General features: G+C 42.2%; 3 protein-coding genes across 6 annotated transcripts in view; all 3 read right to left on the bottom strand.

Annotated features, from left to right (window-relative positions):
• Positions 1 to 16073, bottom strand: part of rubcn (rubicon autophagy regulator) — a 473816-nt gene that overhangs the window by 77610 nt on the left and 380133 nt on the right. The window lies entirely within an intron of this gene.
• Positions 171 to 11633, bottom strand: LOC308319805 (kelch-like protein 21). 3 transcript variants are annotated; one of them, XM_080769992.1, is made up of 13 exons: positions 11489 to 11633; positions 10412 to 10553; positions 9421 to 9634; positions 9146 to 9280; positions 7755 to 7946; positions 6134 to 6277; positions 5383 to 5551; positions 4327 to 4494; positions 3577 to 3708; positions 3123 to 3293; positions 1952 to 2089; positions 939 to 1104; positions 171 to 841 (listed from the first exon to the last, which is right to left on the bottom strand). In XM_080769992.1, exons 2-13 carry the CDS (start codon positions 10441 to 10443, stop codon positions 625 to 627), a joined length of 1878 nt encoding a protein of 625 aa, XP_080626118.1. In that variant the 5' UTR covers positions 10444 to 10553; positions 11489 to 11633; the 3' UTR covers positions 171 to 624. The 3 variants fall into 3 exon arrangements, with proteins under 3 accessions (XP_080626118.1, XP_080626119.1, XP_080626120.1); XM_080769993.1 differs by having other exon boundaries at positions 10412 to 10491; XM_080769994.1 differs by lacking the exon at positions 4327 to 4494.
• Positions 13333 to 15630, bottom strand: LOC308319481 (uncharacterized protein). Its single transcript, XM_080769587.1, has 3 exons — positions 15506 to 15630; positions 15041 to 15128; positions 13333 to 13937 (listed from the first exon to the last, which is right to left on the bottom strand). Exons 1-3 carry the CDS (start codon positions 15526 to 15528, stop codon positions 13575 to 13577), a joined length of 474 nt encoding a protein of 157 aa, XP_080625713.1. The 5' UTR covers positions 15529 to 15630; the 3' UTR covers positions 13333 to 13574.

The following is a 16073-nucleotide window of genomic DNA, read 5'->3' as shown; positions in this document are numbered from 1 at the left end:
TTTGTGTAGTTTACCGTTAATGCTCACTGTAGTTTACAGATGATAGCATGACTTAAATTGAATAATTGAGATAAGGTCTGTTTTATTTCTTTATTTAAAACAGAACAAAATTAAAACAGATAAATACCATGAAGGTTGCACTGTTACATGTCCTTTGTGTGCTATATCATTACAGAAAGCAGAAATGTTATCAAAAGCCACCCTTTTTATTTTATAAATCCTGTACCCCATATTAACTACCATGAGCAACACACAAACAATTACCTGAACACATTGTACTGCTGTCGGGAAGAAACCACTTGGCTCCAAAAGTTCAGGAAATTAAAATGTTTTTTCTTTCTTCCTTCAGGAAATGAAGAAACCCCTATATTTTGAAAACAAAGCAATACCGTCTCATCAAAGTTGGTGTTGGGACTTTATGTATTGTCAATTACTTGCATGAGAGGGGGGGGGGGGGGGGGGGATAAAAATAATTGAGTTAGGTGGTCTACTCGAAATATTGTGCAAAACAAAAAATCCAGGGTTTTCACCTCCCCTGAAAAAAAACCATGAGCTACCCAGAAAGCATACACACATAATGTATGCATATACAGTATGTGGCCTCTCTTGCACCCATGAAAGTGTCTACCAGTCGGAATCGTTGGAATCGTCAGATTCATGCTGCGGCTTAGCCTTAGGGTAAGGTACCTCCTTTACATCTGTACTCAGCCAGAGAGAGACGCAGCTGAAAAAGCTGCGACCTGTAGTACCTGCGTACCGTTCGGTGCGATTGTCGGGGTGCTCACCCACTCTTTCCCATTTGTCCGTCTGGTCACAGTACTCTTGGATGTCACGGAGATCCCTAAACAAAGACAGACCCAATAGCAACGAGAGAAATGTTTGGTGTGAACAGACACTTTATTTCCAGTTTATATGAAGCAGTAAGTATGGTGTCTTACCCGTCATAATCATGCAGCCCTCCTAGTACATAGATCTTTCCAGCCGTCGCAACCACACCAGGATTGCGACATGAATGCTGCATCGACGCACACATGGTCCACTGATTTGTCGTTGGGTCGTAGCACTCCACCTTGTTCGTAGAACTCTCGATAAAGTCGATACCACCTATTAGATGAAGAGGAATTAACCAATAACCAGATAGGGAATAGTATCAGAACAATGTCCAATCTGGGAATAGATTCCTTATTTCCTTACCAATACATTTGTGTTTGTAAAGGTGTCTTACACATATCGCAAAGATTGAAATTCAGTTTCCCTGAATTTGTGACTGCTGAAAGTCGGGGTACCATTAACAACCTACAGTATATATGCAGGCAAAATCTTCAAAATGTAATTCTGCTTTAAGTAGCATGTGACGTGACTTTAACTTTCTTTTTGCATGGGCCAGTTTCAAATTGCAGCCACCCTTAAGTGCTCTTTGAGGGCGACTTTGAATTCTAGGGATACACACGGCTTGTGGTAGGGCGTTCCACATTTTAGTGGCATATGAGCGAAATTAGTTTAACCCCTTGTTTGAGCAGTATCTAGGTTGAATGTGGTTTGTGGAACTCCCTCTGGTGTTGTGAACTTGTGATCATGGACTTTGTTGACATTGAGGAAGTATTTTGACAGGTACATGGAGCGAATCTTGAAGACAAGGCCCATTGCAAGTTGCTGCACTCTGTCGTCAACCGTTAAGCCATTCCAACCTATCAGAATCAGCAGGGGTGAGGTGGGTTCTGGGAATTTGGCCGAGTAGTAGCCAGTTTGTTTTGGGATGTCTGGAGCCTTGTTTTAAGAGCCTTTGAGGTGCTGTGGTACCATGAGGTGCATGCATAGTCAAAGAAACCTTGTATGAGGGCTCATTTTGCTACTTTTTGCTGACCAGTGAGGAGATCCTGTACAGCCAGTAATGACGGCTATGCTAACCCTAAAGAGGGTTTAAGACAGTGGTTAAGGACAGGTATGATACCTATAACGTAGATCTTTCCATTGAGGGTGCAGGCAGCTGAATCAATACGTGGAAACTGCATAGGAGCCACTTCTGTCCATTCTGCGGTTTTGGGGTTGTACTTGTAGGCAGGCGTGTCTGTGTCAGGGGAACCAGCAGCTAGGAACCAGGAGGACACAGGACAAATCGTTATGCATTGTCAACAGCAGAACGATGAAAATATAATAATTCCAACATTGGAACTTTACAATTTGTTTTTCTGTTTGCCTTTAAAGGCGCAGTGAAATGAAAAAGACGTTTTTCACACTTTTAGACCATATCCGTGGTCATCATATGGGCATACCTAACAATGGATGCCAAAAAAAATTGAAAATTCTCATTTCTGTGTGTTTTTATATCAAAAGTCCATAAAAAGATTGTATTATTTATTTATTAAAATGAAAACGTGCTGCGTGATGACGTGTAGAGATACACATCGATAAAAGCCAATAAAAATGAAGCTCACCTGTTTAATTCCCCATGTCTGCGCATCCGTGCAAAACAGCTGCTTCTGATTACAGATTACTCCGTTTTTATTTCCATTCAAGATAACATTCAGACAGTGTATTACTCGGTTTCAACTTAATCATCACGCTAAAATATGTTTCTGAAAACATTATAGGGTAGAAATAAGCCACATAACAGTAAACTGGTTGTGCTGGCCGACCGTCTGATTTATAAACAAACACATACCACGCTGTAGCGCATAGCATAGCTACCGTCCCATCGCCTGAAGGGATGCGACACTCTGATTGGTTCAGAAACTTCAGACCGGCGTTTCATGTGGAAACACCATTTTCATGTTGTTCACCATTTCCGTTTCACTGCGCCTTTAAGGCTTCGTAATCCCAAATTGCACAGGGCAGGTATGACAAATACCGGTAACTTAAATATGCAAATACATCACTGACACGTAATAAAAAAAACCCCATCTTACAACATGCCACAAAATGACGTGTTGTAAGCTTGTTGATCTGTATTTCTCATTATTAAATGTATGGACATTACATTTTTCTTCATTCTGTGCCAATCACAGATTTTGACGTGGTTTTCTGTTTTTACACTCGACGGCGCTCTTCGCTAACCTATGACTCACCGTTCGAGTCCCAATTAAGAACAGGTGAACCTGTGGGTGTATAAAGGTGTCCCATACCAAAAACGTAGATCAGTCCATCCAGTGCGACCACAACAGGGTGGTTGGAACAGCGTGGCATGTCCTGATTGAGCTGCCAGGTGTTGGTGCGGGGGTCGTAGCGCTCCACAAAGGACCCACTGCTCTCCTGGCCACCCACTGCCCACAGATAGCCATCCAGCACCACCAGGCCTATGGACCATAGGGCTAGGTTAACATTACTCAGAAATTAATCTTGGATAGTCTATAAAAAGGTTGTGCACACATACATCAAAAGCTGGACATGGCAGGGGCTAGCACCCATCGAAAATATGTTTTGTTTTTATATCATATTTGTTTTTATATCATGATACATTGTTTGTCGTACTTAATCATGCTAATCGAATATACATATTCGATTCAAAACATATTCATATTCGATTAGTACGATTAGTAATCTACCAGCCCCAATGGACCATACGTTCATCTGTCTTACCGAAGTCAAAGCGTGCCTCAATCATGGAAGCCATCTTGGTCCATGAGTCATCATGTAAAGGGTCGTAGCGCCACAACTTCTTACTGAATGTATAAATAGGAAGTTCTCCCCCAGCCACATACAAAGTAGTACCTATGTTGGGAGAAGAGCAGAGTTGAAATGGCTTATGCCTTGGAGTAGAGTCGCTGCTTCTTCGCCTGGAAAGGAGCCAGCTTAGGTGGTCCGGGCATCTTGTTAGGATGCCCCTCGGGCGTCTCCCTAAACCACCGGATAATCAGCAAAGACCTCCGAACATCGCACATTTTATCCAAACCATGGAGAGCTTCGTAGATTAGGAGTTATTCAGCTTTTTAGTCAGCCTGTATAATGGGAGGTGGACGGCAGCACTGTTGCGCAACACGGTCTAGGATCGCTAAAGAAGATAAGGCCAAGCCAAAACAATTATAAAAAAATTGAAATCAGCAATCCGGTTTGATATCAATATCAGCTTAGCAGACGGAAACATTAGGCCAGAAGCAGTTGCCGGTTGGATTCCTTCTGGCGGAACCTTCCGTCACGAGCAGTTCGGTGAGGTGAGATGAGGTTAGGTTAGGGTTAGCAACCTACGTGGCCGGTCAGGACTGAAGTTTAGGGTTAGGGATAGTGTTAGTAATCCGTCTGACTAACGTGAGGTCGACTGAACTGACCCAGCGGGATCAATACGTTGGTTGGTCTCTACTCTAGCTGACCCTGATGCTACTCCTCACTCACCTATCACAGCCATACCATGCCTGTGTACTTTGAATGGCAGACGGGCCAGATTCTTGTAGTCGTTTGAGTCCATGGACAGAGGATCCAAAAACCTGGGATCCAAAAGCTCAACGCGGTCAAGCAGCTCGCAGTCGCGGTTACTCCAACCTCCCACCATCACCATCACCTCTTAATGCGGAGAGAGTGAGAGTGAACATAACATATTTGAATACAGAGAGCGAACCTAGACACAACATCTTTTAATACAGAGTTAGCCTCGATAAAGAAGTGGAATTGTGCGACTCATTAATGTAACACCTCAAACAGTCACATAAACATCGGGGCGGTCGAGAGAGGGCAGAGAAGGAGGCTGAGCTTTGCGTAACGTTTGTGCTACATGAGCCAATATACGTGGCTGAGAGTGAGGGGGAAGAGAGAGTAGGAGAGAGAGAGGGAAAGAGTGAGAGCGGGGGGAGAAAGGGGAGAGGAGGCTGAGCTTTGCATAACGTTTGTGTGAGCCAATATAAGTGGCCGAGAGAGAGAAGGGGGAGGGAGGGAGAGGTAGAGATAGAGAGGGAGAGACAAATTGTGTCCGATGTAACGCATAAGGGAGAGAAAGTGGTTGACACGAATACTGGATGACTCGCCCTGGTGCTTCCTGGAATTTTCACCAGTGAGGGGGATAACTTTGTAATATGCTATTGGCTGTTTGTATTCTTTTTGGAAAAATATAAAAAGGCTATATTATTTTACTTATATTGACCCTATAAACAATTTAGTATTATGTAAGGTTTTGCCCACTCAAATGGTACCTCGTCAGATAATCCCCACATATCCTACAACAAGTTCTGTGAACAGACTTTACTGTAGTAGCTTTTCATAAATTATATTTGTACTTAGGCTGTCTGCTGTCATGAAAGTTTATAGTTAGAGAAAGTCCAGCCGTCTGCTGTCCAGCCTCTCCCACCCCTCAATGGGGAAAATTCTGGGAGGAAAACAGAAACGGGGCGAGTCATCTTGTTACCGTTGACACTAGTGTTTGTACACATGACATTTTACTGTAGGGCAGCAGTGTACCTTTGGTCCTACGTGGGTGTACTGTTTCACTGTAGGGCAGGCGATGCTGCTCCATGGCCTCAGAGATGAGCCTCTGGCAGCACGGGGATTCTTTCACCACCTCCAGAGACTCCATCGCATCGTGGAGGTAGGAGGGACTGATCAGAGGAAGACGGATCAGCCCTAGGAACTTCAACAACAAAAAAGAACACTTAAATTCAAACTGGGCGAAGACAACACTTTAAATCTCTACATCTGCCTCAAGACAAGAGTCTCTATCTTTACGTTTGTACGTACATAGGTTAAGTACACCTATGTTTGGAGGAACGTACGTAATACGTATGTACGGCAACATTGTGAACGTGATATCTCAGGTACGCCTTGAGGGAATTCCATGACATCTGGCAGGTTTTATGTTAGAGTTTGCACATAATGCATATCAACTAGAGGTGTAACAATATATTAGTAACTAAATATAATATGTAAACCTCAACATATCGAAACAAAACTGGCTTATTTTCTATCAATGACACACCCCATGAAGCCTTGAATTCATGTAGAATAATCACATTGCAAAGCCTATAATTTGATGACTCAATGCCCTACCGGAAACTCCACTGGTCACATTATTGGCTTAGGAATGTGTCAACAACTAAACAAATCTCAACAGATGCAAGGCTTCATGCCATGGGGTGTGTAATTGTCAATTGATAGAAAATAAGTCACTTTGTTCTTTGTAGAAAATCAGGTGAAACATTGAGAAGTGACTGACCTTCTCAAAGTGCTGTCTGCGTGTAGGACACTTATTGATCCACAACATGGCCGCCTCAAAAACGACCTCCTCTTTAGGAACATTGAGATTTTTACCGGAAAGAATCTTTGTCACTTTATCCACCGGGAGAGAGGGGAACTCCTCCTAGAAACAGAAACACACACTAGATCAGTTTATTTAGCAGGGGCGGTATTGCAGTTGCTGTACCGCACTGTTGTGACGAAAAGAGAGCTGAGCCAGAGGGCAAAGCTCTCTGTCTAACGAGCAATCTTCGTTCCTACTCTCACAATCTCTTGAGAAAACTAGTGTTGACTAATCATTACAAGTGGCTCTTAAACACCTTTAGCCAAAGTTAATATATTTACGATATGAAAACCATACAACTGTGACATAAACAACGTACACACTTTGAAATTACGTTAAACATGGAACATCCGCAACATTAGGTGAGTAGTTCATGTTATATATGCATTGGAGTGCCTCAGTATGGCTGCAGGGTTCATGTGCAATCGCATGCTGGCTAAAGTCACGTTGTGGTAGAGTAGAGACCATCTGCCCCCAATGTGCACCAGGTAACCTCTCCTGGTGCTCCTCTGAGAACTAGCCATGGCGCAGTCAATACTTTCCCCAAAAATGTATCCTATATCATTTGCAAAAAAACAATCTACAAGGAAGCACGGGGGGGGGGGGGTGTTGTAAATATCTAACCAAGTTCCTTCCTGTGAGCTAACACTTCAGTGCACCCTCTCCTGCACCCTAGCTGACCTAGGGCTGACCGGACAATGACCCTTTGACCAAGCAAAGCATCCATCAGCGTAAAATAAACAGAAGTCTTGATAAAGCACCGGCACTGGAAACATGGATGTCCCCCTCTCATTGTGTGGAATGCGCATCGCGTCACAGAACTGGCTCTGACCAAGAGCACAATTGAATAACAACAACTGTGGATTAAAACTGTATGCTATGATATTCTGTGACCTGAGAATAGTTGTTATGTTACCATTGTTATGGTGTATACTGTACTACAAATAATATTTTAACTGTGACGTTTTTAAAGGTGATGGTTCTCCTGTAAAGTGCATTTATTGATTTCTGACTTTCTATTTGACCCCAACCTGTCATGTTTGGTAACGCACTACTCTGCACACAAGTGTATGCAGAGTCTGAATCCACGGTCAGATGTATTAATATTCTACATGATAGTGTAATTAACAAAGAGGTTAAATTGATCAGGGCAAAGAATAAATTGATGATTTTAATTAAGAAGTGGTTGTGCCCTATGTATCCTATGTTTATGGTCGATACAGTATTAGAATATGTAATGTAGTCTGTTCAAAAACTCACGTTATGTTACAGTGACGTGAACAACATAATTTCATTATATTGCAATATTTTCATAATTCATTTTTCATAATTTATTGAAAATGTATATTGGGAATATTAGGTCCTGTTTAGCCCAATCCTAGGGTATGATTGCCAAATATTACATAAGTGTGCACCCCTGGTAATGGTAATAAATCACCTTTAGCATCTTATTATCTTGAGTTAATCTGCCCCATACCGTGAGGCACCACAGACTGTTAGGAGGAAAAGCCAACAACAGACAAACAACTTCTCTGACCTGCATGTAGACATCTCCGAAGTGTTGGGTGATGTAATGCATGCTGGAACTCTCCAAGTCCTCGAAGGAATGGGCCTCAGCAAAGATGTTAATGCCTAAACAGTTGTTGTTATCTAGGTGATCCTGCATGTAAGAACAGCACCTCTCTTGGACAGCCTCCACATCCAGCATGTGTGCTGCTGCTAGCACGTCCTAGATAAAAGAAACAACTTAATTAGACAGACAGACAGACAGACAGACAGGCTACGAGAGAACGAGTCACGCTTTTATTGGGAAGGTATTATTCTTTCGGTTTGAGGGAAAGGAAGTTCCAGATTGAGGGTTCCGGCCTGATGACTACAAAACAATGACTATACAACATGACATGACGATATCATCCGCTCCCGACTGGATCATGCAGCAATTTACTAAATTTAGTAACACAGACCAGGCTTTCCTCCGAGGTGGAAAGCCTTAGCCTGGCAGGTAGGGCCAGACTCATAGCGTGGATTCACTGACGCTTCGGGGAGGAAGTGCCAGTGAAAGGAAAGCCTGGTGAGGCTACCACTCCCCAGTGCATCCATGGATCCTGTTGGCCAGGTGTACCTTATCAGTGCTGATTACACCTCAGTAATGGCAGTAATCCCTCCGTGGATTCATCTATACTAGCTTCCCTGGGTGACTTGACTGGGTGATAAAGTATCAGAGTGCTGTCCACAAATGAAACAGCCCTGTCTGTCAAACCCATAGACTGTAAAAAATATGGACAAAGCGTTCCCCGGGTCTAACATGAACGTAAAATGAAGCCTGTCAGTCCTTGCAATGGAAGTCGCCATCTTTCTAGATCCGTTTTGGTCCAGCTGGCCATTGGCTGGCCCAGACAACGAGGCGGGACTTCCCCCCTTCTTCTCCGTTGGTTTTTATTTTGACTCGAGTGGGAGGGGAATCCCTATCATAGACTGTAACGGTAGCCACGCCCCTCAGAACATACGCGACTTTATGGTCATTTTTTTAATTAATGGGACCACAATTTTCCAAAAATAATATTATGACATTATTGAGACTTTAAACTAGTGACTGGAAGAAGAAAGTATTCATGACCATGTTTAGTTGGGCCCAAATACATGGACTTCTATGGGGCTATGGGTTTTTCTGGGTCCAATGACAGCGCCACAACAGGCCATTATATGAACTTTCATTTCCTTAGTGGCTTCACAAAATATCTGTCTGACTGCCCCCCTGGTCAAACCACAGTGACAGACCTACAGTATAGTACACACTACAGCCTCCATCATCATCATCACAGTGGGGACTTCAGCATGTGTGTGTGTGTGTGTGTGTGTGTGTGTGTGTGTGTGTGTGTGTGTGTGTGTGTGTGTGTGTGTGTGTGTGTGTGTGTGTCATTACTTCACCTGCACATGTTCTTTGGGGATGGCCACCTCTGATGTGTATGCATAGGTCAGCAACAGGTCCAGGATGTGAGCTTCTACTCCATGGACGTTAACCCTGTCCTGTCTGGACTCCAACATGCCACATGTAAACATGGCCTGTGGAGGACGAAAAAAAGGTGAACGGGTTGGCTTAGGTCTCTAAATGTGCATTGTGCCAATAATAAATGAATCGGTGAGTTGTTATAGCACGGTCTTCAGTTCACATGAAAGCCAAAGTCAATGTCGTTGAGGTTTACCTGAAAGTAGGAGCTAAAGGATGCCAGCACAGCTCTATGACAGGGGAACTCCTGTCCCCCACAGCACAGAACCACATCACACAACTCTCTATTGAGCCGAAGACGGTTCAGGCCTTTTAGGACTGTGTCGGGATGCTGCCCGGTCATCTCCACAAGCACAAAGTTCTTCCTGGTTCTCTTTCTCTCTCTCCATCTCTCTCTCTCCTCAGACGACCTGTACGAGCAGATGGAATAAATCGTTTGTGCGTTATTCCTATGAATTGAATATGAATATGGAAACATTTAGATCATCTTAGTGGACAACCTGGTATTGAACTGCACTTTCCTGTGCTTTTCTCTGCAAACTGTAAATAAAGTATATTAGAATTATGTATTTATTTGATTAATTATTTTTTAGATAATTGCAATTTATACATATACACACACACATATATATATTTTTTTCCCATGTGTGTCAGTTCTCCTGTATATTTACATTATTTGTCATATCTCATACGACGTCTAAAAGTGTCTAAAACAAATTTGAACGTTCCAATGTTCAATACAAAAATTAAAGCTTATTATAACCTTTGACTTATTAAATACTTTATTAATAGTTTGGAAAAGAAAAGAAAGCACCAGAATGTACACTTCAATACAAGGTCTGATCAGAAGATTAAAACCATCTTGGTTAATTGCCAGTCTGGTCCCACCTGGGCTACAGTTCAAACGTAAGTACAGGCCAATACAAAGACTACTACGAGGATAAAACCAGAAAAAAGCACTAAAGGTCGTTGCACACTGGACGCGTTTTTCGGAAAACCGACGGACAAACGCCGCTAAAAATCCGAAAAACTCGGTCGGTGTGTGGGGACCTTATTAAGACTTGTTTACATCAGGGTCCTCCATTTTCAATTCATCAGAACATTTAACAGGGTTCCTACACATTTGGAATTTGGAAAAAAATTGGAATTCGGAAAAGTTGATCGGTTCTGTGTCAAGGGGGACTTACATGGAGCTGCATGAGGAGCTGCTTGACGTCATGTTGTAGTTTCCAGTTGTCACCTTATCACCTACAACTGTATTCTAGGCCTTAAGGCGACAGCATAAGAAGGAATCACTGACCAGGGACCAGGAGCATCCCCCTGAGCCTCCTGCCCAGGAAAACAGAACAACAGTAATAGTTTAAGAAACAAACATTTTTCCATAATATTATTTCTCATTTCCCATACTTTTCCAGACCGGGGGAAGTATGAAATGCAATTCCATACTACTTTTCCAAACTTAACATACACACTTCAATGAAGAAAAAGGGGGCGGGGGGACTTTTTAAAGAGTGCACTTTGAGAGCGGTTTTGAAGGAGTCTAGGGATTCACATCTCTTAACTCCCTCTGGTGTTGCGATTGTGGATTTGTTGAGTATTTCGACAGGTACATTGGTATCTTGGAATCTTGTAGCCCAGGCCCATTGCAAGTTGCTGTACTCTGTCGTCAACCATAAGCCATTCCAGCCTATCAAAATGGGCAGGGGTGAAGTGGGTTCTGGGAGTAGGGCAAAGTAATAGCAGGAAACTCCTGGGGGTGCATATAGTGCTGATGACCTAAGTACGCCTGTACTTCCTGCGGAATATATATGCTCACCATATACTGCCCCCAAGGCCAACATCCAACATAGCACTTTACCTATATTGCACTTTGAAATGCATCAGCACTTTCTCCTGCCACTGTTGCCTCTTTTTAACGTGTCTATTGTTTTTAAATGTGAAGCATCATGAGTTGTGGAGAACGGTATTTTGTATGCCCAGTGCATATTGTGGAAGTGACAATATAATCTGATTTATTGATTGAACACAAGTTAGAACTCTAGTCTGTAGCAGTGAACTCTTACATCATAATTTGACAGAAATGCATCTCTACTAGTAGGCCTAACTATACTACTGTAGTTACTAAATATACTAGTAATCTATACTAGTTACTCAGTAACATTACAACTCTCTGCATGACCAGTGCTTTGTGAAAAGAGAAACAAAAAGAAAAGTCAACAATGGCTAAGTAAGTATCTATCACATTAAAACAACCTCAAACATACCTCTGTGTCTTTCATCCAGATATGAATGAATGAGTGCAGTAGTCCTGGAACCCAGAAGTCTTCTTTAACACTTAAATGTGTGTTATTTATTTAGAACTAAAACTAACTTTATGCTCCTCGCGTTTCACGTCTTCAAGTGAGTGTTGTTGCGTGCAACCACTAAACGTGTCCCTCTGAAAACGCTATAGAAGGAGACAGGAGTTCCGTGTAAATAAACACACACACACACACGCACGCACGCACGCACACACACACACACACACACACACACACACACACACACACACACACACACACACACACACACACACACACACACACACAATTCAAAGGGCTTTATTGGCATGAGAAAACATACGTTTACATTGCCAAAGCAGAAAGAACAATACAACAATACAGCAATACAATAAAAACAAAAATGATGTACATTTGAAGGTCAGCATCTTAAATAGATTAAATTATAAGCACCAAGGTCACTCGATGCAGGTATAGTGCAGGAATATACACAATGATTAGTCTTTAGGGTGGTTGTGTTCCATTTGATATCCTTCTCCTATCACAGCAACTCACAAATCTTGCTGCTGTGTTTGCACATTGTTGTACTTCATTGGTCATGTTTTCAAAATCTCTGTGTGTGGTTGTAATCTGTGGGAAGTATGTGTCTCTGATGTCTTGGTACAATGGACAGATGGTTAGGAAGTGTAGCTCGGTTTCCACTTCATTTTGTGTGCAGTGGGTGCATAGTATGTCTTCTCTCGGGATACAGGTCTGCCTATGACGGCCTTTCTCGATTGTGAGACTGTGCTCACTGAGTCTGTACCTAGTTAAGATTTGTCTTTGTTTTGGGTCGGTCACGGACCGGTGCTCAGGTATTCTGCCACTGTGTATTCTCTGTTTAGGGCCAGATAGCATTCTAGTTTACTCTGCTTTTGTGTTGCTTCTTTCCAATGTGTCAGATAGTTTTCCTTTTGCTGTTTTATAATTTGGTTTAGTCCAATGGGTTTTCTATCTCGTGGCTCTGTTTGTGCCCGGAGTTCGAGGGCCAGATGGCTGAGGGGGCATCTCTCTAAAGCTCTTTCAATTTCCAGCTATGCTCGTCACACTTAACGAACGTGGCCAAGATGAAAGCGCAAGCCTCAATAAGACACAACTGCAAAATGAACCATTTTAAAACAAGCGTGAAATATCCATCTCGATAACTAAAATAAATCATGATGGGACTTTGACAGTGGACAAGCTCCTTTTTGACAGCCAAGCTATGATGGCTGAGCAGGGCATTTGGAGCTGAATGAACAGAATACTTTGTTGTACAGTGGTGGGTATAGTGAATATATAGTCGATCTACATGGACCCTTGAAAACCTTCGTATACTCGGCCATTAACCGCAATCAAGACAAAAGTTTGAAATAATCATGATATTGATTTGATGGGCCAGCCCCAACTGTCTACACTGCCACCTAGAGACGACGCCCTTGACATACTTTCAAAGAGAAGCATAGCTTCTGGGTCCTAAAAGTTTCATGTATTTTATAATTTATTATTCCTTGAATTGCGTCCTAATTTGATGCACATGATAATGTTCAATTCAGTTTCACAAATAATGATACTAATAAGACCAATATTGATAAATGGGATATTCACGTTCAGCGTGTGAATACAATATACCCTTTATGTTGAGAACAATCCCAGATTAGAAACCGAACGTGAAACCTATAGCTACAATGATACACAGACAGTAACCATCAAGTATTACCATGGCTTTTTATTGCGACCTATGCATAATAGTCAACAAACAAATGCATGGATGGCGGGCCCCAATGCAAACCATGACAGAACATAGACCCAACAACAAAACAAAAAACAACTTGTTGGAAGTTGGAACCATAGACCCATAGAACGTACAGTAACGGTACAGGCCTAATATGCTATAGGCCTATGCCATTCACCTTAAATTAACTATGCACAGTCACTTTTAATAAAAAACTAAAAACATATGAAGAGAATGTGTAAGACATAACATAGTAGGCAGCCTATATAGCCCAACATTTAGACTCTCGTAGAGTTTTTTTTTCGAGAGAGAGAAGAACTAGGGTGGTGCTTGCTCTCCCAGTTCTTCAAAAAAGAGAGCTGTATATGCCTTGGCACAATCTAACCTTAACCGAGCCTGGTTTCTGACCGAAAGCCCATTTACCATTTTGGCAAAGGCCAGAAAATGAAGTTCATTGGCATCTAGAGCCTGCGGGACAGTTCTGGAGATGGTAGGCTGTGCGGTCAGTGCCATTGCTTGGACAAGGGCTTCCTGGAAGGGCGTCATGTCTTGGTGCTGGGGGTTGGCCTGATGACGACGCACCTTCCGAGGCACAGGAACATACTCCTCCTCCTCCTCCTCCTCCTCCTCCTCCTCCTCATCAGACAGCTCAGACTGCTGCACTTCTGGGTTGTCCTGGGTCTAGAACCGGGCGATACAGACAATCACATATACTATTGGTCAGTCATGTGAGATTACAGGGTTCCTAACTTCCTACACACACACATATATATATATATATATATATATACAAGGCTGTGACAACAATGACCAGAGACACTGTATGAGAGACAACACTAAACCTGACATGACAATAACACCAGGATAGACTAGGGGACTAACATGAGCAGATAACTAACAAAGAAGATGACATGACATATTATGTAATGCAATATAATCATTAGAATAATTATGTTTCAGAAACTGTTTTCCTGTGAAATACATATTTAAAAAATGATGGCAGTGCTACCCATTCATTCACTGTCTCTTTAAAACCCCTGCTGCCTGCAAATATCCAGTAAGTCACACCCTCTTAGACTCTCCCTGTCCCAGTTCTCTTCAGAAGAAATGAAACTCAGAGCTGTTTTCTCTCTCTCTCCGTCTGTTTTCAGAGTAAACCAAAGTGTTGTGTGTTTTCTCTCGGTGTGAATGTGGTTGTCAGTGAAATGTCAGAACAACAACAGGGATGTGAGCTGGACCAGGACCAGTTCTGCTGTTCTGTCTGTCTGGACATTCTAAAGGAACCAGTGGCTCTAAACTGTGGACACAGTTACTGTAGCAGCTGTATCGAGGGTTACTGGGACAAGTATGAGGACACTGGAGTCTACTGTTGTCCTGAAACAGTCTCCTGCTGCTCCGAGTGGCGCGCTACGAGCTTGTAGGTCTGCACATCTTTTTTAAATCGTGAAAATGTGGCACAAATCTTTGAATATACTCTTTAGACAGGGTTCAAGGACCACCAGTGGTAGTGGTTCTCAACCTTTTTATAACAAAGTATCACCTCGGAAAATATCTGTCTCTCCAAGTACCACCATAGATGCTGCTGCTTTGACGGAACTCTGTCTAATCAATAATCAGCACAACTGGTGTTATTTATAAATATCAAATATATATATAATAATAGAAATCATTGAGATAAATCAGTCGTAGCAACTGACAATTGTAGTCCACGTGAATACAATCCCAGACATAATATTTAGAATTTGAAATATCAATGTAATAATGACATATTTCCCAGACCTTACCTGGAGTTCTGGGATGTCAAACACGGAAAAGGTGCTGGAGTCCTGGGTTGGTGGGGGAGGTGGCAGGCTGTCCTCGTCACCCTGACGGCTGCAGATGGAAAATAAACTATCCATGATCCCATTCATCTTAACAGATGTGCTCTGATTGGCTATAGAAGCAGCTTCTAGAAGCTGAAGCCAGAATCCAGCTTTTAAAAGCTGCTTCAAAGTTAAGTTTTGAGGAGAAAAAAATCACGCAAAAGAAAAAGCTGTTCATTCCAAGCTTCAAAACGAAAAAGCTGCTCTATTTTTATTGAACAATAAGGAAGATACGTATAATTATACCCACCCGGGGACTTATGTAACATCCATGGCCCTGGAGTGAGAACTTTATATTTGACATCTGAACGTTTATGTAGATGTAATTAAGAGACGGGTTGTACATGGTCAACCATGGCTATCACGTTAAAACAACCTCAAACATACCTCTGTGTCACTGTGTCTTTCATCCTGAGCGCAGTAGTCCTGGAACCCAGAAGTCTTCTTTAACACTGAAATGTGTCTTTTATTTAGAACTACCGGTAAACTAACTTTCTGCTCCTCGCGCTTCACATCTTCAAAGTGAGTGCTGTTGTGTTCAACCACTAAACGCGTCCGTCTGAAAACACATGCTATAGAAGGAGTTCCGTCATGGGGACCACTATTGTGTTGGGTGGTGATATACGATTTGCTTTTGAAAGTCAACACTTGCTATGGCATCCCATGTCACCGCATGTATATACAATATACATCCCACTGTTTCTCAACCGTTGACTACAAGGCTACTGGTAAAATGTCCTAATAATAATTAATTACTCAACCAGACAATCCGGTGCACCTATAACTCCCTTTTTCTGTTGAATTTCTTGAACTCCAAATTGTCAGTAAATGACATGGATGGACTCATCATAGGTCATTCAGTTCAAGGTTTCTCAACTAGTGGAAAGAACATTTAAAACAAATCAACAAATCCTACATTACTAACAGTGGTGGAAAAAGTACAAAAATATTTTAC

The sequence above is a fragment of the Protomyctophum bolini genome, assembly GCF_963924005.1.
Source record: "Protomyctophum bolini genome assembly, chromosome: 8".
NCBI classification, from domain to species: domain Eukaryota; kingdom Metazoa; phylum Chordata; class Actinopteri; order Myctophiformes; family Myctophidae; genus Protomyctophum; species Protomyctophum bolini.
Note: the sequence above shows the minus strand (reverse complement) of the source record. Positions and strands in the feature narration are given on the sequence as shown.